The sequence below is a fragment of the Miniopterus natalensis genome, chromosome 11, assembly GCF_054644295.1.
Source record: "Miniopterus natalensis isolate mMinNat1 chromosome 11, mMinNat1.hap1, whole genome shotgun sequence".
NCBI classification, from domain to species: Eukaryota; Metazoa; Chordata; class Mammalia; order Chiroptera; family Miniopteridae; genus Miniopterus; species Miniopterus natalensis.
The window spans coordinates 60,921,033-60,944,261 of record NC_142091.1 but is presented as its reverse complement, the minus strand read 5'-3'; the positions used below and the strand labels follow the sequence as shown (position 1 = coordinate 60,944,261).

At 39.4% G+C, this 23,229-nt stretch overlaps 1 protein-coding gene across 1 annotated transcript; it reads left to right on the top strand.

Annotated features, from left to right (window-relative positions):
• Positions 1-125: 125 nt before the first annotated feature.
• Positions 126-18,599, top strand: APIP (APAF1 interacting protein). Its single transcript, XM_087821811.1, has 7 exons — positions 126-192; positions 5,790-5,890; positions 9,994-10,042; positions 11,476-11,593; positions 12,867-13,002; positions 15,679-15,846; positions 16,461-18,599. The coding sequence occupies exons 1-7, from the start codon at positions 136-138 to the stop codon at positions 16,558-16,560; spliced, it is 729 nt and encodes a 242-aa protein (XP_087677937.1). The 5' UTR covers positions 126-135; the 3' UTR covers positions 16,561-18,599.
• The last annotated feature ends 4,630 nt before the right edge of the window (positions 18,600-23,229 follow it).

The following is a 23,229-nucleotide window of genomic DNA, read 5'->3' as shown; positions in this document are numbered from 1 at the left end:
CTTCTCCTGGAACGCCCCGCCCCTGAGCTGTCCTTAGCTCCGCCTGATTGTATTTAAGGTCTCTGCAGGCGGACCCCCGGGAGCAAAGCGTGCGAATATTGAGGGCCGCTGCCCCCCCACCCCCCCGTCTGGGCCATGTCTGGCTGTCCCACTGCACAGGGAGACTGTGGCTTGCGGCGATGCGGTGCGCAGGTAGGAGCGGGGCCGCCGGTGCCCTTTATTCCGAGGAGGCCAGGCGCTGGGGGGACGTGGCAGAGGCTTCCCGGGGGGCTGCGGCGCAGTCCCCGCGCGACCCCCGCGCAGCGCAGCCTACGCTCCCGCATGGCGGCGGGAAGGCCCGCTTTCCTGCGGCCGGACCTGGGCGCCAACGGTTAAAAAAAGGAAAAACAACGGAAGAGGGCGTTTGGTGTCTTAAATGTGTGTTTTAAAGCAACTTACCGTTATCAGGACGACGGGCCAGTCCAGGGAACGAGCGGCGCTGGAGCGGCCCTGGAGGCGAGTCGGAGCTTCCCGGCTCCCCTGTGCGCGGCGACCGGCCCCGTGCGCAAAGCCCGCCCTAGGGAAGCGCGCGCCTGGACGGAGCTGCGCTGCAGGAGCCAGCACCTTCCCTCCCAGCAGTCTTCCTGCCTCAATTTAGATTGATTATGGGGTGATCACACAACGATTCCTCCTTAAGCTGAAGTCAAAGGGAAACCCACCCTGGGGCTGCATAGGCTTTTCATTTCCTTATACACGCCAACAATTTTATGGAGCACCTACGTGCCCATGGATACAGTGATGATTAAGGCAAATGGCCTAGGGTCTAGAGGAGTACTAGACAATTTCAGTGCAGTGTGAGAAGCCTTGCTTATGAGGCAGAGAGAAAATTAGCCCCCTTATTCCCATCCCATTCTTTCTTAGGGCTGAAGGTCCCAATTAAAAAGTAATAACCAGCTGGAGATTTCATGAAATACTTGTGGGGGAGGAGGAAGTTTTCCTCTACCCTTCCAGGTTTTTCTGGCTGCTCTATTAAGTCAACATGAGACAGATTAATAAGAGAAATAACCAAATTTAATGACATAGTACATAAGGGAACTCCGTATACACAAGAGAGCCAGAGACCCCTACATACATGGGCGGTTCAGAGACAGAAAGGTAAAGTGCACGTGATTTTCTGAGCACAGGTAAGGTGCCTTGGAGCTTCTGAGTGGAGAGGAAGGTCATTCTTAGAATGGTAAGAAGAGCAGATGCTAAGTAATTAGAAGTTTGCCCCGCCTTTTAGATAGGTCATGAAAAGTTATTTCAGGTAATACTGTAACTCTTATGGGCAAGGCCCCAAATTTAAATTCTTTAAGGGAGTGGTAGTTTCTCCTGAGTCTGCAGGTTCACGATTGCCTTCCACTCAAAATAATTCACATGTCAAAGTGACACATCTTGGGGGGCCTGTTCTGAACCCCTTCAGTGTCTCTACAAGTATTATGATGCCCTACTGCTAGCCCCTGAGCATCTCAAGCAGGCCTCTGGGGAGCTTCCTTTCACATTCCCATAAGTGGCTATCCCAAAACCTCACCATCTACCGTCATCCTCTGCCCCAGGCCCGTTTCATAGATATCCTTGCCTCCAAAATCTCCAAGAAAATGGAAGCTATTAGGTGTGAACTTTTCAACTTCAATTTCTTCCTCTTTCCACTACATTATAATGTAAAAGCTTAAGGACTAGGCATCTAGAATTACATTGCCTGGATTCAAATGTTGCTTCTCTACTGGGGTGGTCTTGAACAAATTAATCTTTCTTAGTAAAATACAGTTATTGTAAGGATTAAGTAAAGTCCATATAAAGTCCCTGTAGAATAGTGCCTGGCACAAAATAAGCACTCAAAAAATGGTAGCTATTCTTGATATCAATTGTATTATTCCACACAGGGTGGGGCAAAAGTAGGTTTACTTTGTAAAACTGCCCCCTTCAGTAAAAGTGGCTGAATGAATGAGAGGGTTCCATAATACCAAAAGAAAGGTACGTAGAGCAAATGTTATTGCACAGAGTCCAAGGAAGAAGGAATCATAGATGAAGTGGGTAGGGGGCCAGTTGTAAAGGCTGACAAGCAGGAGTCTGACAGCTAGAGTTGGGATTATTGGAGATCCAGCATGAGCAATAACAGTGCAAAGAAAAAAATGTATTCTTGGCCGGCAAGAAAATGTCTTAGTGATCTTCTGCTGTGTAACAAGTATCCTAAAACTTAAGCTTAAAATGCAAACATTTGTTGTCTCAGTTTTGAGGATTAGGAATCCAGGAGAGTTTAGCTTGAGGTTCTGGCTCATGGTCTCTCATGAGTTGGCAGTCAAGCTGTCAGCTGGAACCACAGTTGATCTCAAGTCTAGACTGCAGCTGGGGTGAGCTTCTAAGCCCACTCATGTTGTTGGCAGGCTCTGTTCCTCACTGATTGTTGGCCACAGGCCTCAGTTCTTCACCACATGGCCTTCTGCATAGGCTGGCTGAGTATCTTGAGCAGCTGGCTTTCCCCACACCAAGTGATCAGAGAGAGAGAGAGAGAGAGAGAGAGAGAGAGAGAGAGCGCTCAACCAAGATGGAAGCTATAGTCTTAGAGCCTAATCCCAGAAGTGACATACTACCTCTTCTGCAGCAGTCTGTTGGTCGTACAGACCAACCCTAGTACAATGTGGGGAGGAACTATATACCATGGTGTGAACACTAGCAGGTCTTTAAGAGCCATCCTCCTCATGGTTGACATCCACAACTAGGTTAAATAGAACTAGGAGACATGTAAAAAAGTGAAAGTAAGCAAGCTGGTGAAGGAGAAATTGTTGGCAAAGGGACCAGACAGAAAAAGATAACCTTAATCCTTCCCCAAATATCAGCCTCTGAAAGAATTTTTACTTGACTATTGCAAAATAAGAAAAATAAGGACAGTGAAAAAGTAAATTTCATAAAATTAATTGTATTCAATTTAAAGGATTACCTTTAATTCTGTGATTATCCTTCCTAACTTTTTTATGTTAAAAATGTACTCTTTTAAGGAAGGCCATAGTTATTGTTAAGTATAATTAATGCTATAACTTGGCAACCTTATGTCAGTTCCTAAAATTTAAAAGCAACAAAAACTAGTGGTCTTGAAATTCATTAGCCTGAGAATCACTGATCCAGATTATTAAATATAAGGAAATTGATACCCAGAAAGGGTCACTGACTTGCCTTAAGGTCTTCTGATTTCTGGTTAGGCCTTGACTACTGTGAAGAAGAGTTTCTAAGTGTGGCAGAGGGCTTTGAGCAGAGGTGAAGTTGCAGAGAAAACTCATGCACAGAGAGGAGAATGAAACAGATGTGCAGAAAGCACAAACCCAGGGACAGACAATGCTGACAACTTTGCTGTGTGTGCGTCCAGTCCCTTCCTGAGGCCAGTGTCAGGAAAAATTGTCAAAGACTGAAATGAGCAAACAAGATTGCTAGCTGTCTTGGGTTCTCTTTTAGCTACTTTACAGCCCTGAATTGTAGAATACTGACAGCAGTGCAGATGATGATTGTTCATGGAATTGCAAGTTGTGTTATGGGCATTCAACCTCTTGCTGTCTGGTGGATACTGTTCCGTTTTTGCTTTATTTGTAAATCCAGGATTCCCGATTACTTACATGAGCATGTGTTTCTTTTGAATTCTCTTTGGTACCAGTTGTAACATCTTTCTGGTTCCCTCATTAATTGATGGGTTAAGTAATATCTTTGACACATGTTCATTTTATATTTATTTGTATTAGAGTCCCCAGCAAAACCTCTGTCTGAGCAATACAAGCCTCTATTATGCTTTAGACTTTAATGTCTTTTAATACATACAAAATTCTGTACACTGTTAAATGTTTCTCCCTCACTTAAGAGTAGACCCTCTACTGTAAGCAGTTGATTGTATCCATCTTTAGGTACATCTTTCAAAATTCTTATTCTAATTGAAAACCAGATGTAACAATAATAGACAAGTAATGTCATTGACACTCACGGGAAAACTAAGTACTAACTAAACCTTTCCTTCCTGTCCATTCTTGTTAAAATATATATATATTCTGATTTTTACTCTGGAAAATTTAAATGACTGCATTTTTACTAAATATGTCTCTGTTGGTTCCCGATGCTAAGTGATTATTCTTTCTGAAGTTGTAATTTTGTGGGTTTGAACGATTGAATGAAACTTCATTAACAACAGCTGCCGTATCACTGTTATTCCTGTAGAACAAAGCTGGCTAATTGCTATAATACCTCAGTACTGGAAAAGACAAAAGGGCAAAGGGAGACCCTTAATAACAGACCATTTTCTATAATGTTTGGAACTTGCTGTGCAAATTGGTGGTTTTAAGGGTTGGAGAACTACTGTAGTCTTCTCATTAGCTGTACTTTACTATGTAATTAAAATATCATTTATATCCCTAAAAAAGGAAATAGCAAATTATACAGGGTATGGATAATTTGGCTTGATTTCGTAAGGACTGCTATAAGAAAAACCAACATAGCCTTACTATCAATTTTAATTTAAGAATTTTTAACTCATTAAAATAGGAAAGAAACTAACATTGACTGGGTCACACATTGTGCTGGGTGCTTTATATTCATTAGATCTCATTTTAATCTTCATAATGTTCTCATTTTATGGATCAGTAGACTGAAGCTCTGAATTCATGTAAGCAAAAAATTGTATAATATGGTTTATGTTCATTAATCCCTAAGCCATATGCTGAATCAGAACTTTAAAAAATTTCAGCGTTCCCATGTTCTTAATTTTACATTTTGAATCTACTCCATCAACTTATCATTCATAACACTTCCCTAAAATACAATGTACATGTCAAATATTAACAGTGAATTTGGAAAAACACCATGATTTCAGAAATCCATTTAAGTAGCCAAAAATTCAGTCTGTTCAATAATAATTTGTTTGGACTCAAAGATATTTTTCCCTTTTACCCAGTGCCAAGATTCATACAGGCAGCTTCCTTGCTGTGCCTTCTGCACAGTGGGTCTATGTTAGCTGAGGGAATAGCTTCTTGGGGTCTCTAGCATACGTAGGGATTTTCTATTAGATGCCCCATTTTGATCACTCCCTAGGTGTTATCTGTGTCTCTGGTAGCTCACATAGCTATCAAAATTGAAGCTCAAGTTCACCAGAGTTTTGTTCAGTGTTTATCCCAGTATACATGCATGTGTTCCTGTACACGCCTGTCTTCACAGAACTATGATTGTTTCTGAGTGCTTTTTATGTTATTTTCTTGACTTTATAGTTCATAATGAGTATATATTGCTTTTGTAATAAGAGAAAATCATACAGTCACTATGATAAAAAGACAAAGCATCTTTAGAATAAAAAAAATTGAACCACCACGCAGAATATGAACAAAGAGCTATAATAGTGTATTCATATATGTAGGGCCTTAATGAATTGTTTTGTGTAAAGGAATTTGCTAGATGACAAGCATGTTCCTTTCAATACTAGATTTTATTTTATTTTATTTCAGCCATCTCAATGGACACTTTGTAATATACACTGAGCATTTCCCCACTTTGTTCTTGCAGCCTGTTCCAGTGTTGGACTGTAGGCCTTATGCTGAATAATTTCAGGTTGCCAAATAATGTAGTAGATCCACTTTCTAAACATTAAAAACAAACTATGTTTTATAATAGTTTTCTCCCTCACAGTACCCTCTGTGTGGCTGATTTTCTTATACTTCCTTAAACTGGCTTCTTACAGAGATAGCAGTAGAATAGTCAATTGATAAAATAATGTCTATTTTTAAAATCATTGTCCTCTTTTTAAGGACAAGGAACATCCAAGACACCTGATCCCAGAGCTTTGCAAACAGTTTTACCATTTGGGCTGGGTCACTGGGACTGGAGGAGGAATTAGCTTGAAGTATGGGTAAGTTTCTGGATGCTTTCATTTCTGGGAATTCTCCGTAGAAGTAGATCATGAGAGCCTAACTACATTATGCCCAAAGAACAACTGATGTGCAGTTTTATGTGATACTGAAGATATTTTATTTCTACTTGGAGAAATAGATATTTGCATAATGGAGTGGAACAAGTATGCTGGAGTTGCAAATATAATAAAAACCTAAGGACTTGGGTGTACACAGTTTCTAATCTGAATAATTTGGTCCTCAGTCTGTGGAGTACCAGAGGTAAATAACATGCTGCCAGGTATGTTCATGTGTCTGGAATTGCAGAGGTCGACAAGATTTGTTTCAAAGGCTCAGATACATATTTTAAAGTCACTTAAATACAAATTACTAACCATCAAAATCCTGAAAATTACGTTTTATTGAGTCAAAAGAAAGGCAATATGCCTTTCTAAGCACATGTGTCATTTTTGATGGGCATAGCACCTGCTGGTCCATGTTGCTCGGCGGGCAGAACGAGGTACTGAACGAGAAGCAGAAGGAATGAATAGTATTTACTACTTCATTAGATTTATTCAGCATCTTTCCTCCAAGAGGATGAAGCAATAAGTAACTTACGGACAGTGTAAAGAGCTTGTGGAATCTCGTTCTCTCAAGTGTTTTTCCTCCTGAAATGGTTACGATATTACTCTGTGGAGGCTGAATGTTAAATTCAGTAACTTGATTTATTTCTCTATCCTAACTCACTTTCTTTAATAAAATTGGGTTACTACAATATTTATATGATATTGAGTATATATAGTAATGCCCCCCAAGTAGGCTGCATTTTGAGAGGAATGGAATGTAAAATGTCATCAGGACATTTTGAACAAAAGGGGTTTTATGGCAAGATGATGCCATTGTAATTTCATCTGATTCAAATTACCGAGTAACTCAGGAAATATTCATTGAACTGTGGGAAATGCAGAAGGGGCCTTAGTCCACCACTGTCACAGTTATGTGCGCGGGGATACACTCGGCCTGGGAAGGTCACAGCCCACATGACGCATGGGATGTCACCCATGCCTCTTTTCTTACCATCAACCCAGCGCTAACATGTCAGGTCAGCATCAGGCAGGCTTTCGGATTATTTTGCCAAAGCTTTTAAGATGACCTGTTTCCAGCAGAGTCCTATGAAAACATTTGTTGTTGTTTTATACATTTAGAAGTTGAGTCCCGGTATTAGGTCCTCCGCTGTATTATTCTAAACATTGCCCTTAACTGCTTTTTATTTGCATATTGTAGTTTGTGTATGTTCAAAGTAGAGCTTTCTACCAAGCTGAGTTAAAATAACCATTTTTAACTGGATCTCTAAAAAAAAGGAAAAGCCACATCAAAAATAGAATGCAGAGAAGGGGTCATTGCAAATCTTAAGGGATTTAAAAAAATAAAGACATAAAAGGCTATGTTCTTTCTAGAAGAATTTTACTAATGCATATACTGAATTGTGTGGTCACCCTAAAACACTCACTGGCACCTTTTAAAATTAAATGGCTTTTATAGCACTGTAATCCATTCCCAGGAAAGTTGCATCATGTGTGAAGTGCTTTTTGCCTTAGATTCTTAACGGGTGAGGAGCTCCCCCTGGAGGTCACAAGTGGAAACAGCCACAGTTTTATGGCTCTGTATTTGGAATCTTAATAAATTTGTGTCTTACATAGGAAAATAAAAATAATAATAATAAAAAGTAATTTGTACTAAAATGTTGAATTTTTCCCCTAATAATTAAATGACTTCATAAGCCCATATCAACTACTTTATTAGCAATGTTATTCTCATGTTATTAGTGAAAGTTTGGTTTTCTTTGATGCTTAGAACAAAGAAATTTGGAATGAAAGACAAACCCAATAGATTATGTTTCCAGAACAATACTGACAATAAGCTCTTTGGGAATATAAAATTATTTACTGATTTCAAGGTTTGGCTGATAGTATTCCAGATTATGCTACTGCTGTGTGGTACCAAAAGATGTATATAAAAGACAGCTTAAGACACATATAAGATTTAAATCAGAAGCAGGAAATGGAAGACCAAGAAAATGACAGTAATCAAGGCAACCCTGGGATACTCGACAGCCATTGAGTTTAGGTTGGGTCCCTACCATTCACATTTAGCATTTCCTGTTTTCAGGGCTGTAATGTTATATGTCAGAGATGCTAATCCTGTCACATGCTATTAGAATTAAAATTAATAAACCCATATATAGTCAAGTTAATTAAGGCATAGTAAGATTTAAATGACTAGACAGTAAATAGAAATAGGTGTATTACGAACTCTTGGGTTTTGTCCATCTGCTTACCACTTGTGAAAGAGCAGGGAATTTAGAGAAATAAATTCCAAAACTTAATACCTTGAAATTTAAAATGCTTTTTGTTTGTGGCTTAACCAAGTCAACACTTCACTTTTAGTCTTTGGCATATTTCCCTCCTAAAATAAAAGCTCTTGTCATCTTTGTATTTTTATCCAGATATGTCCTTCTTTGTAGGTGTAAATATATTTTTTTCTAAAACCTATTTACCTAATCTTTTAATTACCCAACCTTGATCAAAGTCTAAGCTCATTTCCATTTTACAAAGGCAATACTAAAAACAGATTTGGCGTTCCAAATCACTTGAATAAACAGAATAAATACCCTTGATTTTCCTGCTTTGTCGATGGGTTTTATTTACTAGCAGACTGTTTTGTACTTTACTTGGGCCTGTTCCCAGGGCTGCCTAAGTTTCTCCCACATAAGAAGACCTGCAGTTACACTTGCCACTGGAGGTCATTGGACTCCATACCATGTATGACTCTAGAGTTTCTTCTGTGTGACCCATGGACAAAATATTTGGATCCCCGGTCATTGTAAAGGGCTCTTTTTAACAGTGAGATTCCCTACCCACCCCCACTGGTTCTAGGGAAATGCCACTCTATGGTTTTCTTAGGCAACAGAGCTCCGAAGCACTGGCTACTTGGTGAAAACAAATGTTTGAATGTTGCTTACTGTGCTTTGGATTTCACCGCCAGGATCAGGTTAGGCGTTTCTTTTCTAGACCTTAATTTACCAGTGGACCATTAGAGGAACTTTCATTTCCTTACACTTTTGTCAGTTTTGAGTCTATAAGTTTACTAGTGACCCCAACTTTGACATCTTGATTCAATACAGGCTCTCATCCTTATTTTCACTATGAAACAGTAGTGAAACAGTTAATTCAGTGTCCTAGTGTCCGTGGCTCAGTGGCAGAAGCTGAAGCATGCATGTGCTAGCGGTTCTTCTTTTGCATGTGTGTGGCAGCTCTGAACCCTTTGGTGGCCCCTGAAACTGATAAAGGAGCCAAAGGATCTTTGTTGAGTGGGGAGAGAATTTAGAGATTTTTTGAAATTAATTTCCAAATCAAATTTGAGAGCACCTTGTGCTGAATGGCAGGGTATAACACAACATTCTGTAACGGAGATCTCCAGATGTAGCCTGCCTTTTATATTTGTAACTTCTGTAATTATTTTAGCTCTATTACCCAAATATTTTCATAAGGTAGATATGTTTTTCAAACAGGAAGCATACTGTTTGTTTCACCCAAAAAGTAGCCGTGTTAATGATATAATTTAATAAACTGCCCAGCAGAGGTCTCTGAACTTCATGTTTTATAACGAGAGCATTTAAATTGCACGACAGACATCTACTTCTAGTGAGCATATGTTCTCCTGATTGGACTTTAGAATAACTGTATTCCACACATACTAGGACAAATTCAGCTCATTCATGCTTAAAGATTCACGCTAAAGACTTGTGTTTTCAATTTTATTTCTCCTAACCAGGTAAAAGCCTGGTTACCAATGATTTTGCCACATAAAAAGAAATATATATGAAAACGTAGAAGACTAAAGTAACTATCAACATTTTACAGTGTCACCAGCATTGCAAAGGCATTAAAGTATTTGGTATTCTTTCTGTACAGCCTATAGCATTAATTAAATCAAGCCGCAATTTGTACGACTTGATTTATGCAGAACTTTAATGTTTGGACTGCAAGGATACGTCTTTTTGTGTGCAAAAGCAGAACATCAGAGTTCAGTAAATACCAATTTCTGTGTTTTGTGTTACCAGCAATGAAATCTACATTGCTCCTTCAGGAGTGCAGAAGGAACGGATTCAGGTATGGCAAACGGATTCATCTCAAACCCAAATGTCTTTTCTTCTCTACTCAACTGCTGTTTTGTGAAGTTGAATTAATTTTAAAAGAAATGTTAGTTTTAAAGAATGGTTATATTGTGATAATTTAAATAACTAATCAACAAACATTTGTTGAGTACCTGTTAAATTTGTTAAGGTGGTGATGACTAAGTTACCTGCTTGCAACCAGTGTGTTTTGAACTCTCATTCCACCTCTAGAGGGCAACAGTGAGTAGCGCAGTCTTAAGTCTTCTATTCTACCTTTGCAGCATTCTAACACCATCTTTATCAGGCTAGTAGGATAGTCAGGTTGATGGTCTCAAATGAACCAAACTGATTCCTATTTAATAATAGCAAAGCTATTCCAATTTAAAATTACAAAACTTATTTCAAAATTTTGAGAAGACTCATTTGTATTAATATTAGACTAATACCCAAAATCTATTTAAAACAACCACATAATACTTAACTTTTATCTATGACATAATGCTTCATTAATAAAACATTTGTAATAAACCCTGTAGTTTGTAGTTTATAATAAACCCTGGAAATGAAGGTTACAAGTCAGAAATGTGCATGCAGTACTAGGAAATACCCATGGCTCTACATAATTCCTTAGAACTTTAAGAATAATATACCTTATTGAGATTAACATTTCTGAGGATCAGTGAAGTATCTCAGGATAAGAAAATTTTTATATTTTTCCTCTTATATTATGAAATTGTAACACCCACCTTAGAATAATGGTTTCTTTATATAGCCTCTCTGAAATATAGTTGTGAAATTACAGAGCAAGATTCAGAACCTAAATTGATGAAGTGACAGCAACATCATTGCATACATGTGAAATATTCCATATCAGCTTTTTCTTCAAATTCTAAAGGAAGATTTTTTTTTTAGCGCTCCTGAGAATATTTTCATTAGTATAAAATATTTTTTCTCAAAATGTGTAAAACTTTTTGAGAAACTATAATTATATGAATATTTTAAATGTAAGTTGAATGTGTGTACATAAATATTATCACTTTGCATGTGAGTGTACGTATACTCTATACAGGGAATGGCAAAAGTAGGCTCACAGTTGTAATACAAATATAATACAATAACTAATACATAATAGAAGAATAAACTCTGTTTTGCATACTCATAACTGTAAACTCGCTAAACCCACTTTTGCCCACCCCTGTATGTACAAGAAGGGACATTTCTTTCTTTCTTTTTATAAAAATTTAATTATTTTTATCTTCACCAAGGATTTTTTTTTCATTGATTTTTTTTTTTAGAGTGAGCAGAAGGGAGGAAGGGAGGGTAAGAGAGAGGGAGAGAAACATCAATATGAGTACCATCTTAACTGAGAAGGGACATTTCTAATGATACTATATAAGCCTTTTTTTCTCTTTTGCCCCCCAAAAATAGCCTGAAGACATGTTCGTTTGTAACATCAATGAGCAGGATATAAGTGGACCTCCGCCGTATAAGAATCTAAAGAAAAGCCAGTGTACTCCTCTTTTTATGAACGCTTACACTATGAGAGGTAGGCAGGAATGTATTTGATATAAAGAATATTTGCGAGGCTCGATCCCTGGCAGGGGGCGTGCAGGAGGCAGCCGATCAATGACGACTCTCTCATCGTTGATGTTTCTAACTCTCTCTCTCCCTCTCCCTTCCTCTCTCTGAAATCAGTAAAGACATATTTAAATATATATGTGTGTGTATGTGTGTGTGTATCTATATATTTGCAGAGTAGGCTCCCCTAAATAATGGTAACTGTTGCTGCAGTGAACATTTCTTGGGTCCCTGCTATGTGCAAGAGCTTTCAGTGTGTTGACTCCTCGGTCCTCACATCGGCCTGTATGGAAGGTCCATTATTAGTCCATTTTACATAAGAGAGGACAGAGGCTCTGGGAAGATTTTTCCAAAATAAACCGCAGGTGGGTATTGGGGCCAGAATTCCAGCTGAGATCAGCGGGCTCCACTAGACGGTCAGAGTGAGTAAAGATGGTGTCTAAGTCGCACTCCCACTCTTGGCTTACAGTTCTCCGTCTGGAACTTGTGGTAGAAGTAAATCAAATTACAGGGAAGGAGAATCGGCCTTTTCTTCACCTTGGTGGGAGTGCGCCTCTCCTTTTGAAAAACTCACTGTGCTTTCCTGTGGTCCCTGTGAAACCGGTATCGAGTAAGTCGCAAGCCGTGTCCTGTGCCCGAACATGATCAGTCCGTTACACGGACACCGTAAAACCCCTGCCGCCCCTCTGCTGCCAGAGCGTGTCCGCGGTGACGCTGACCTTGGAGAGCAAGGGTCAGGCGGACCTGGGCTCACATTCAAGTTCTGTCGCTGCAGCCTGTGAGCCTTGGACAAGCTTTTTAATTTCTCTGAGCCTCCACTGATCACTAAATGGTGACCACTGTGGTGACTGTGGTGACGCGAAGAGATGACAAATTGAAAGGGAGGTTGCCCGTTGCCTGGCACATAGGGACCCCCGAGTAAGTGGTGGTAGCATGATTACGATCTCCGTGATTATTATAGCTGTACTTCAGACCACCTACAAGATATTTCATGAGCACATGTAAAGCATTATAAATGGTTCTGATGCTGGATAAAGTGTAAATTTTTTTGCTTTCTGACTCCTCTATTAGTATTTCTCTTTTCCTCCCTCCCTCCTACCTTACTATCTACTGCCAACTTATTTCAAGCCTAGGGAAACAAGTCTATATATAAATGTGTGTGCGCATGTATATATGGTTTTTTTTCTTTAAAAGGTATAATTTAGCTTTCACCGCACATGCGACTTTTTCTTCCCCTGCAGGAGCGGGTGCCGTGATTCACACCCACTCTAAAGCTGCGGTCATGGCCACCCTCCTGTTTCCAGGACGGGAGTTTAAAATTACACATCAAGAGATGATAAAAGGAATAAGGAAGTGTACCTCGGGAGGGTGTTATAGGTATTTTTTTTCTACTTTTGCTTAAATAATTTGAAAAGTATTTTTTCTTTTGATAAACAGGCTACTGATTTTTTTAATGCATTTCATGATTTCTGTTAAATCATCCCCCACTTAATGTTATACTTCTAGGTCTGTTCTTAGAGACACAAGTCAGATGCCCCCTGCCTCCCCCACTTTGACCACAGCCTTGGTAAATTATTAGCAGCGTGAATAATGAAGTGTTTGTCAGCAAAATGGCAAAACCTCGGCTGAGACTTCTGTGGAGATGGAAAGAGTCTGTCCCTGCGTGGAAGCAACAGAGCAAGGTCTCCCCCCCTTCACTGCTGCAGGAAGTTTCAGCCCCCACTAAAGTTTTCACTTCGTTTTTCTTTGGTTTAGTATTTCTAGAATATGTTCGTATTGATAAAAGTTTTATAATTATTTCCATTAAGTAGACCTCCATATTTTTATCATTTTTCAGTGTGGAAAGTGGCATAGATAGTACAGGACAAAGGCCTGGACAAAGTCAAACCCACCAGCCCACAAAAACGTAACAGCTATTCATCCATTTAGAATATAGTGAGGTGGTGAGACATGTTCTCGGGGCTCGGGTCCGAGCTAAGCATTTCATTTGAATGTACTGGCGTGCTTCCTCCCGAGCCTTCACCTTGCTGATTTCCTAAAGGGCCTTGTTTAGAGGAAAAGGGAGCCAGTTTTTCTCAAGTGTTCTTACAGCAGCATCTTACTGTTGCTGCATGTGATAGAAGGTACATGTTTAAACTAGTGTGCCGAGAAATTAATTTGATTTGATTTTAGTTAATATTTATTGTGTGCCTATAGCATTCCTCAGCACTGTGAAATACCTGTTTACAGAAGTTAAATATTTATATTGTGAAAGTGTACATACTAAAGAAAGTATAGTTGCCTTTTCGTATCTGGGTCTTGAAGGAAAGGCACTACGTGAGATATCAGCTTCACCAGCGTTTGCTTGCTTTGGTGAAGGGGTAAAAATAAAAGAGCATATGAAAGGGTGGGTAGGGGAGCAGAGCACAACACAGAGCTTTGGGATTTTGTGGGAGGAAAAAAAAAACATAAATTTTTTAAAAGATGCCATTTCTTACGTATTGTTACATATACATTTGGTGTGTTCTTGCTACTGTTTCCGAGTTGAAAGAATATAGACTTTTTTGAGCCGTCCTTTGGGATTCTGTTTGAGCCTGGCTGGGAAATCAGTGGCTCGGTCATTTTTGCAGCTCAGGGGGAGTGAGTGATATTTTATCAGAGTCTGGGGAGGGTCCTGGAGTCCCGTTTTCCAAGAAGGACCAAAGAAGCCTAGATGGAGTAAGAAAGCAGGGTTCTGGTAGTCTCTACTCTATTTCTTAAAGTCCGTCTTGGAAAAAGAACATTTTCAAATACCTAATTCTTAGGGGAAGTTACCATATTTAAGTATAATTACTCTCCCTTTTAGAAGCAGCATGCTTTTATCATGGTAGAGTGAAAGGAACAGTGTTTGATGGTCAAGGACGACCCTGGCTCTGTTCGTCGTCTGGCTTGTAAGGATTAGTGTTCCAGCCTTAAAGTGGGTGGCTTGGATTGAATTAGCTTTCAGGTCTTTTTTGCTGTGAAATTATTTTGCCCCTGAAAATGTCTGACTATTCAGTATATGCTAGAGAAAAATATAAGCTTGTGGTTCTCCTGGCTAATATGAGGAAAGATTTGGGACTAGCAAACCATTCCTTCCATATTTAAGAATATTTTATAATTACCTCTACTCAAGTGAAATAATGAGCCCCACTCCATACTGTTAATAATAATGGTTGGCCCAGTTACACATGGCAGCTACTCAGCCTGTACCTGCCCACAGTAGTGATTTCTGATACTGCTTCGGCAGAACTTTTGGGTTAGGTTTAGCCATTACAGAGGCAGTGAAAAAGCAGGTGTTGTATTCTCAAGGCAAGAGAAATTCATGTAAAAAGGAAAACATGTCTGAGTTTTGACTGGTTATAAATGACCTCAGGAATAGACTTAAACTTTATAGTAACTAAGTTATTTGATTAAATGTTATTACATGAAAAAAAGGAAAACACATTCTGATTTTGTAACATGGATTTACTGAAACAAGGTGGAATAAATGAGGTTCTTATTTAAGAATGTCCTGAAATATTATCATGCCTTTAATAGTGATCTCCAGAAGTCTCTTGCTATCCCTGTGCCACACACCACCCCTATATTTATTTATTTGTCTCTCTGAGACACTTTGGGTCCTGCAGAGTTAAAGTAAAATGTTTTGTATCATTGAAAAATTCCTACTTACTAAGTAGTTCAGTTGTTAATCCTTCCTTCAGCTCTGATTCTGAAATCTATCATTTCCCATCTCCTGTTAAAACTGTTTTGATTGTCTCCGCTTCAAGGAAATACTTGTATGATCTTGATAATTTCTTTGTTAGGTTTTGGTATCCTATACAGATTTCTGCCACTTAGTCTTAGGATTGGAATAATGCCTGCTAAATTCCCAAGGCACCTTTTGATACAGATGTTTGTGCAAGATACACAGCGTAACGTGCAACATCTTGTTCAGAATTTGGAGTGGCTTCCCAGCTACAAAGAGGATGTCTAACTGGTTGCTTGAAAAAGTTGTAAATTTTACATATGAATACTTTTGTTTTAATGGGGAAAATGGCCTGTTTCATCTTGTAGATATGATGATATGTTGGTGGTACCAATTATTGAGAATACACCGGAGGAGAAAGACCTCAAGGAACGAATGGCTCGTGCGATGAATGAATACCCAGACTCCTGTGCGGTCCTCGTCAGACGTCACGGAGTGTATGTCTGGGGAGAAACGTGGGAGAAGGCTAAGACCATGTAAGTGTGAGCCAGGGAACGTTTGGGACAGGGCACCACACTCTAAATGTGAAAGTACAAGATATGTCTTTGGGTTTCAAATGAAGTGTGATTTTTTTTTTTTATGTGTTATTGGTCAAATTGATTTACATTTAAATAGTTTATTATAATTATTTCTAGATATTTGATTTGCATTGCGTATTTTATTAAAAATATTTCTTGGATGCGCTATTATTTGACAAGGTGCTATGCACTTTGATACAAAGAAGGAGACACAGATCTTGTTCTGGGAGCTTGAGGCTGGAAGGGAGATAAAGCTAATCCAAGTTATATAATGACTTGCTGCATTTATTTCAAAAAGGGGCACATAGTAACAAATTTAAGTTTATATAAGTGGTATACTTTAAGTTCCCTTTTAGATCCTGAGAAGTATATAATATGATTGCATGGTTCAATATTAATCCCTTCCATGTTTTCACAATGGTATGGGCAAAATAAGAAAAATTTAGCTTGAAATTGAGAAAAATTCCTAACCTTGCTAGGAGCAGGGTCAACTTGATGGAGAGAACTGATTGTTAGGTTTGGAGCATTCTCTTTCGCTAAAGACCCTCATTTCTTTTCTTTTTCTTTTATAGGTGTGAGTGTTACGACTATTTGTTTGATATTGCCGTATCAATGAAGAAAGTAGGGCTGGATCCTACGCAGCTTCCAGTTGGAGAAAATGGGATTATATGAGCCAAATGGAAGTTTATATACAGAGACAAAGCCTATCTTAATTATTACTTAAATGAAACCTGACTGTTCTTTTTAATTAATTGAAAATGTTCATGCTGCCATTACTTTGTCACTAAATACTGCAGACAGTCACCCTGAATCTCTCCTGACATTGGATGGTATTTGCTTAAATTCTTGTAATTTTAAATGACAATACAGTAGAATGAAAATTTTGTAATGAATGTTTTTTATTTTTAAAATCCGTAACAGCAAAATATTTCTCTTTAAACTAACTCCACTTTTGTATACACCCCCAGAGAATCCTTCTTATTCTTTAAAGCTGCTGGTGGTAATAGAATGCATTGGGAAATGCCTGCTTAATTATGGAATGAACACTTTCCTGTTTTTGCCAAAACTAGTGGCTAGTTCTCCATATTTTATGTGACTTTACAGTAGCATTACTAGTGATCGATCCCTCCCTCCTGGAAACATTTTCTCTAGGCCTCCACGACACCAGACTGCTGTGGTTTTCTAGGCTTTGGTGGTTCTTTTCTTGAATTTTTCTCCTTTATCAGCCTTTGAAATGTTGGAGGGCCTCAGGGCTGTCTGCCCTTAACCATAATCTTTCTTTATACTTTTTTCCTAGGAAATCTTATGCAGTGCCCTAGTTTTAAATATTACCTATATGCTAACGCCTCGCATCGTTTTATCTCCAGCCCAGACTTACCTCTCCACCTCCTCCTCCTCATCATTTGGATGTCTAACTGGCATCTTACACCTACCGGTACCTCCAATACCTAAAACGATGCCATTGGCCTTTCTTCCGTATAAGCCATCAGCCTCCTCTCGCCCCCAAGGATTTTTTGGATGCCGATGCCAAAACCCTCCCTGAGACAGACCTCTGTTTCGCTCACTGTAACTGCAAAATCCTGGCACATTGTAAGCCACTCAGTTAGTTCCTGTTTTCTGGGTTCTTGGTGGAGGTTCTGCCACCAGGGAAACATAGTTTTGGTCACTTCTGCTTAGCCTCATTTTAAAAATGGAGCCAATGAAGGAGACACCGTGGGTGCGAGAGCAGCCATTTAAACTGCGCTGCCGCACAGTGTGTCTTCGTGCACATGCCTCTTCACAGAAAATGCAGAAAGGGTTTACAAACCTGCGCTAAAGGTGCGGGGAGGTAGCTGGCGAAGCCTATCTGGGCTTCATTTTTTATTCAGAAGAACCTGATGCCTGTGGGGTGAGTGCTGGGAGCCGAGGCCCCCCGGGGAATGCGCGTGAGTTCTGGGAGGGCTCCCTCGGGGTCTGGCGCAGGGTGCCCGGTGCGCACTCGGGGAAGGGGCCCGGCCTTCTTCCCATGCCCTTTGGCTGCTGTTCTCGCAATTATTTCTACTTCTTTAAATAAGGGGAAATGTTATGAATGAAGGATTAAACTGGCAAGAGATCTAGATCAAACACTTTTATGTCATTAAGTGCAGGACATTCCACTCTCAGATTGAATAAGGGATTAACATATTTTAGTCGAGAGCCTGTCATTTGTTTCTCAAATGATTTTAGAGCCATTTGGTCTCACCCAGCTCTTTTTTTAGAGGTACCTGAAAATAACACAGTTCCTCAGAGTATGGCCCAAACAATCAGGCAAGTTCGTAACCTTGAGGGGAGTTCCATCTTAGAGTTCAACGTGCTCAGCTACTTCCCTTTCAGTGAAGAAAAGTGCCGGCTCATCAGCAATTCTAGTGAAGGGGTCAGTGTGAGACTCGTAACATAGATAGCACTTTTCAAGAAGCAATTCAAAGCCTCCCACCACAGTGCTGTAAAACAGGGCTTCGAGGGGCCGGTGGGGAGGGAAGGAATTAGATTTTCATTTCACTGATCTGTATCTCTAATCACGGAATTGTCACGTCCAGGATGATGACCACTGAACTAGGTGTCCTTTTGTGATTGTAAGTTATAAGCAGTGCTCATCTCTCTCACAGCTCTGTGTGTGCAATTTTATTGTTTGAAAGTACATTTTCTGAAAAATTAAATCTGACTTAAGGAAAAATAAATATAGTTTTCCTCTATTTACTTCCTCCTGTTTACATTTCTACAAGATTTTTGTTCTTGGACTTTTGGAGGCCAGAGAACAAGCCAGTTTTTATCGTAAGTGCTGTATTAATCTCCTCTATGATTGGTCCTGAAACTTTCGGATTTAGAGGTTAAGATAAAGGTTAAGAGGACAAATGAACTTATTCCTGTCCTTAGAACGGCCCCTCGCACAGGCGGGGCATAGTGGTGGTCATCAGTGCAGTCTCTCTTGTTTAGGAACCCATGCTCTGCAGTGAGGACCTTTAAATACAGTCCATTACACCAGTTCCCATAGTAACCCTTGAAGGTATTATTACCCCCATTTTACAGATGAAGAAAATGAAATTCAGAAGTTATATTACCAAAGTAAAAATTTTACCAGTCTCTGTGAGCCCTCTGCATTTACTTTCCTGCCTGTAGTAACAACTTGATCTCATCAGTATTATCCTAGTTGCTCTTACGGGTGTAAAGAGAGTGTCCTTTAAAGCATATGTGGCTTCCGAGATGGGCACTAGGGACTTAGGGCTCCAGCGGAATTTTTAGTATGTTCACAAAGAAGCACCTTTGGCTTTACTGACCTAATGTTTTCCAAAATTTCTTTGGAGACCATTTATTGACAATGCATTGGGTTTCCATTTGTTATTGATCTGTATGATTAATTTTATCCTTTAAAATACAAATGTAGAATTGTTATTTTACTTGTAATTTTACTAAGTACCTTTTGCTGTCCTACTTGATACTATTTTTTATTGCAGTGAGGGCCACGTCTTTGTAAATAAAACCAAGGACTTTTTTTTTTTTTTTAAATAAACTGTACAGCTGCATCCTTGGTTTGAAAGTTTACGAGTAAAGTGAAAATTTCCAATAGTCATAATTACCATAAAAAATCCTTTAAGTCTCCCATAAAGTACAGTACTATGTATGTGATTTGTGACTTTAACCTAGTTAGTTTCATTCATTCTATAGTGTTTATCTGTGGCCCTCAATTAATCATACTTTTTTCCTTTCTTGAAGTTATAGATGAAGCTATAATCAACCATTTATCTACCACTTGAACAATGTATTTTAAAATCATTCACAAATTTTTCTCTTGTTTCAGGCTTAATTGCATCCATCTTATTAAATATAATTAAGAAAAAAGGGGTATTGTCCTGGTGTAGAACCCCTTTAAATTAACTTTAACATGATTTAATACCACCATAATTGGAACTCACTGGCTAGCAAAGATTCCTTCTCTTTTCTCACGTATGGTTGAACTTTCCAATTCATAAATTTTTCTTTTCCATGCTCTAAACATAAAAAGATTGTGTGTGTGTGTGTGTGTGTGTGTGTAATCTTATGTTCAGTTAGGCTTGTATTTTATAAAAACTGGGTGAAAAGCAAAATACCCTAACACGAGGAAATACAATATATTAGTGTAACAAATACTCTCTTGAAGCAGCCAGTTGTGTTGGTGTCAACTGTGAGGTTCCCTAGTTGAAACACTGATGACCATCTGCGAGCTTCTTGGCTTGATGCAAGTGATCTAAAAGACACCACAAGAAGGGAACAAGGGCAAGAAAATGGAGTAGACATCCCCAGGGCACTGAACGTCCCTGGGTGGGGAATCTTTACCCTTCAAGTGACAGCTGCAAACCTAGGATAGTAAGTAGGTGTCAGTAGATGTTGAATGATGGTTCTTGGCCTCCCAGCAATATGAAGGCTGATGGGTATTCCAACTAAAATGGAATGTCTGCCTCACCTCCGCCCAATTCCAATGGGAGAGAATTGAGTCTGGGAAAAACGAATGTCATCTTAGCTTTTATATTGTGGATATAACTGGTCATGGTGGTTAGGGCAGTAGGATTGGGAAAGTCTTAAATCCCTGTTTAGGACTAGGAGGGAGGGGGTTATAAATAAATCAGTGATATAGTCCATTGAAAAGGAAGGAGTTGGGGAGAATAGAGTTATGAAAGAAAGAAAAGCTTATCTGATATTTACTGACTTTGTTTTTGAGTCTTCCCATTAGCAAACTACAAATCACTTTATTAGCTATATTTAATAATTGCATAAAATTAGAGTTCAGCCAGTACTCTCACTCTTCTCGTCAACTTCTCAACAATCCTGTGATTATAGTGTTGTGACCATCCGTCAAAGAATGTAAGCATCTGGTGAACCAGGGGGCAATGTTAGCAATTTCCATAATCCTGTGCCCGCACAATAGACATTCGAACCCCCCTGCTACAAGTGAAAACGTAGGCTCAGAAGGATTAACTTGTCCAATGTCTGTGAGTGGTAGAGGTGGGCATTTGTCTCTAAAGTCCCAAGCCTTTGGCTCTAAATTCTGTGGGATTTTCCCAACCTGGATGAACAAATACCTCTCAGCGAATTCGCATCTGTGCATTTGATTGGTTAATTCTTAAATTGTTCAAGATACCGTATACAGACATTTTCAGGTTGATTTACCTATTTTCATTCCTTACATAAATTTCAAGTATAGTCTTTCTGACATTCTACTAAAACTAAAATATGTTTAATAAAACATTTTAACAATATTTATAGAGATGATTAACATCAAAATGTTAGAATATTAGGATATTATTAAAGAAGCAATTTCCCTACCTCCTCCTATAATTCTTAAGAATGAACTGATTTATACACACTGATATGCCTGTGCATTCCTGCCTCTCCGCTTGGTTGTAGTAGCTCTTCACGGATAGGAGACTCCTGATAACCTCTGTCTCATGAAACTTAGAAATGTGTTGATTCTGTTTTAAATTCACACCTCTAAGGGCTTTGCCCCTAAATGACGCTTTTCAATGGCACCTTTCAAGCCATTCCTTTTACAGGATGTCAGGCATACTTCTGCCCTTTGAATTCCCTGGTGTTTAGCAATTATTACAGTTCACTTAATTGCTTGGCATCACTAAGTGGTGATCTTATCACACAATGGAATGAATTAACTCATTTTGATATACATTCATTAATGTCAGGTCAGCAATCCATGTGTGCTTTTTATAGCAATTCTTTGAAAAGACTTCTTCCCTCCATTCTCCTGAGTTTCAGAACCTCTTGTGATTGTCTCCGGTTTTATCCACTCCACGCTGCTGATTTCCCTTCCCAGCCTAGAGTGACAGTGTTAAAACCTTGAGTTGTGAAAGCTGGCATTGTGAAAGATATTACTTTTGTCCCGGGTAACTTCATAAGAATTACCATTTAGCATTTACAATCATTCTGACTCACCAAGCTTACAAAAAAGTGTGATTTTAACCCAGGCCTTAACTGCTTCTAGCTGTTAATCATCCAGTGTCATTCACATATTCTTCAGGCGTTTTTCTTATTTATTTAAGAAACAAATCACCTCCTATAGTTCCAATATGAAATGAAAAACGTTACCTAAACCAAATCCACGTTGCCTTAAAGCATCTGTTATCACTCATAATCTTTCCTAAAGCGGTCACACCCTGGGACTGAGGTCTGCCGACTGGCTTCCTTCCCTTCTGCTCCTCTGCCCATCCATCCTTAATTAGGGAGATTCTATTTGTTGCTTTATTTTTTTCCCCTTTGCCTTTTTCTTATTTCCCTTCTTATTCATTAAACATGTGTCTTTTGTTTTATACTTTTACTCTGTCCTGACAATACTTTCTCTCCTGCCACCTATATTCTCAGCACCTATATTCTCAGTGCTTTGACCTTGAGCAGAATCACTTAAACTTCCTTCCATTTTTTGGCTGTTCTCTACGGGTCTTTTAATTCCTAATTTCAGCTACTTTTCGTTTGTACTCAGCACCCAGGTATTGGTATCATGTAGTGGGAAACTGTTGTTGGAGCCTGTCCAGTTCCCCTCATTCCCTGAACCCACTTTCACCCAAACCCGCATTCTGTGAAGGTCAGGCATAGCTGTCAATCACAATGACCCTCCTGCCCTCTGGCTGCCAGCACAAGCACATGGCCCAGGCCTGGTCAGTCATGGCACATCTGTCCCCTGCCCACAGATGGCTCCAGGCACAAGGTTCCTGACTCAAAAAGATCTGTCAAGGCCCTTCTTCCACTCTGCCAGGCACAGAAAACCTCTCCTGCTGAAAATGAAACCAGCACACAAGGAGAAGCAGAAGCAGCAGCTATAGAAACCGTTCTAATAGAGAACTATTGAAAAAGTGAGTTTCAAACCTGGACCCAGCCGTGGCGTTGGGCTCACCTTCAGCCTTTGCATCAGGAGGGGCGAACAAATACCCTCTCTTTTGACTTGTTTCGAGATGGGTTCTTTCCTAGCCGTCTTAGCTGAGAAAAATGCCCGACTAATACATGCTGTGCAGTTACATAAGATAAAAAGCTAACTCACATTAATGTAGTGAGCCCACAGGCTTTTAGGCACTTCATACAGAATTGGTAACTAGGTAAATGGTGTTGGTATATTGGCATCACTGAAAGTTGTATGGGTTCATATACAACTTCTCTTAGCACATTGTGTTAGAGCCATCAGGGCAAGCTCTCACAATTGAAAAAGCTTTAGGAAATAGGAAAACCTTGGGCAAAGAGCTGAAAACATGCAGAAGTTTGTACTTTATTGCAATAAATAAACAGGCTAATTTAGTAGCTTTGCAGGTCCTTAGTGTTTCACTCTGTTGAGCTATCTGGAACAGGCGT

Bases quoted from the DNA above. Each gene is read 5' to 3' on its own strand.
- APIP (XM_087821811.1), top strand. From the start codon at position 136: ATGTCTGGCTGTCCCACTGCACAGGGAGACTGTGGCTTGCGGCGATGC. The intron at 193-5,789 runs GTAGGAGCGGGG...CCTCTTTTTAAG, and splicing joins TGCGGCGATGCGGTGCGCAG to GACAAGGAACATCCAAGACA. The intron at 11,594-12,866 runs GTAGGCAGGAAT...CTTCCCCTGCAG, and splicing joins GAACGCTTACACTATGAGAG to GAGCGGGTGCCGTGATTCAC.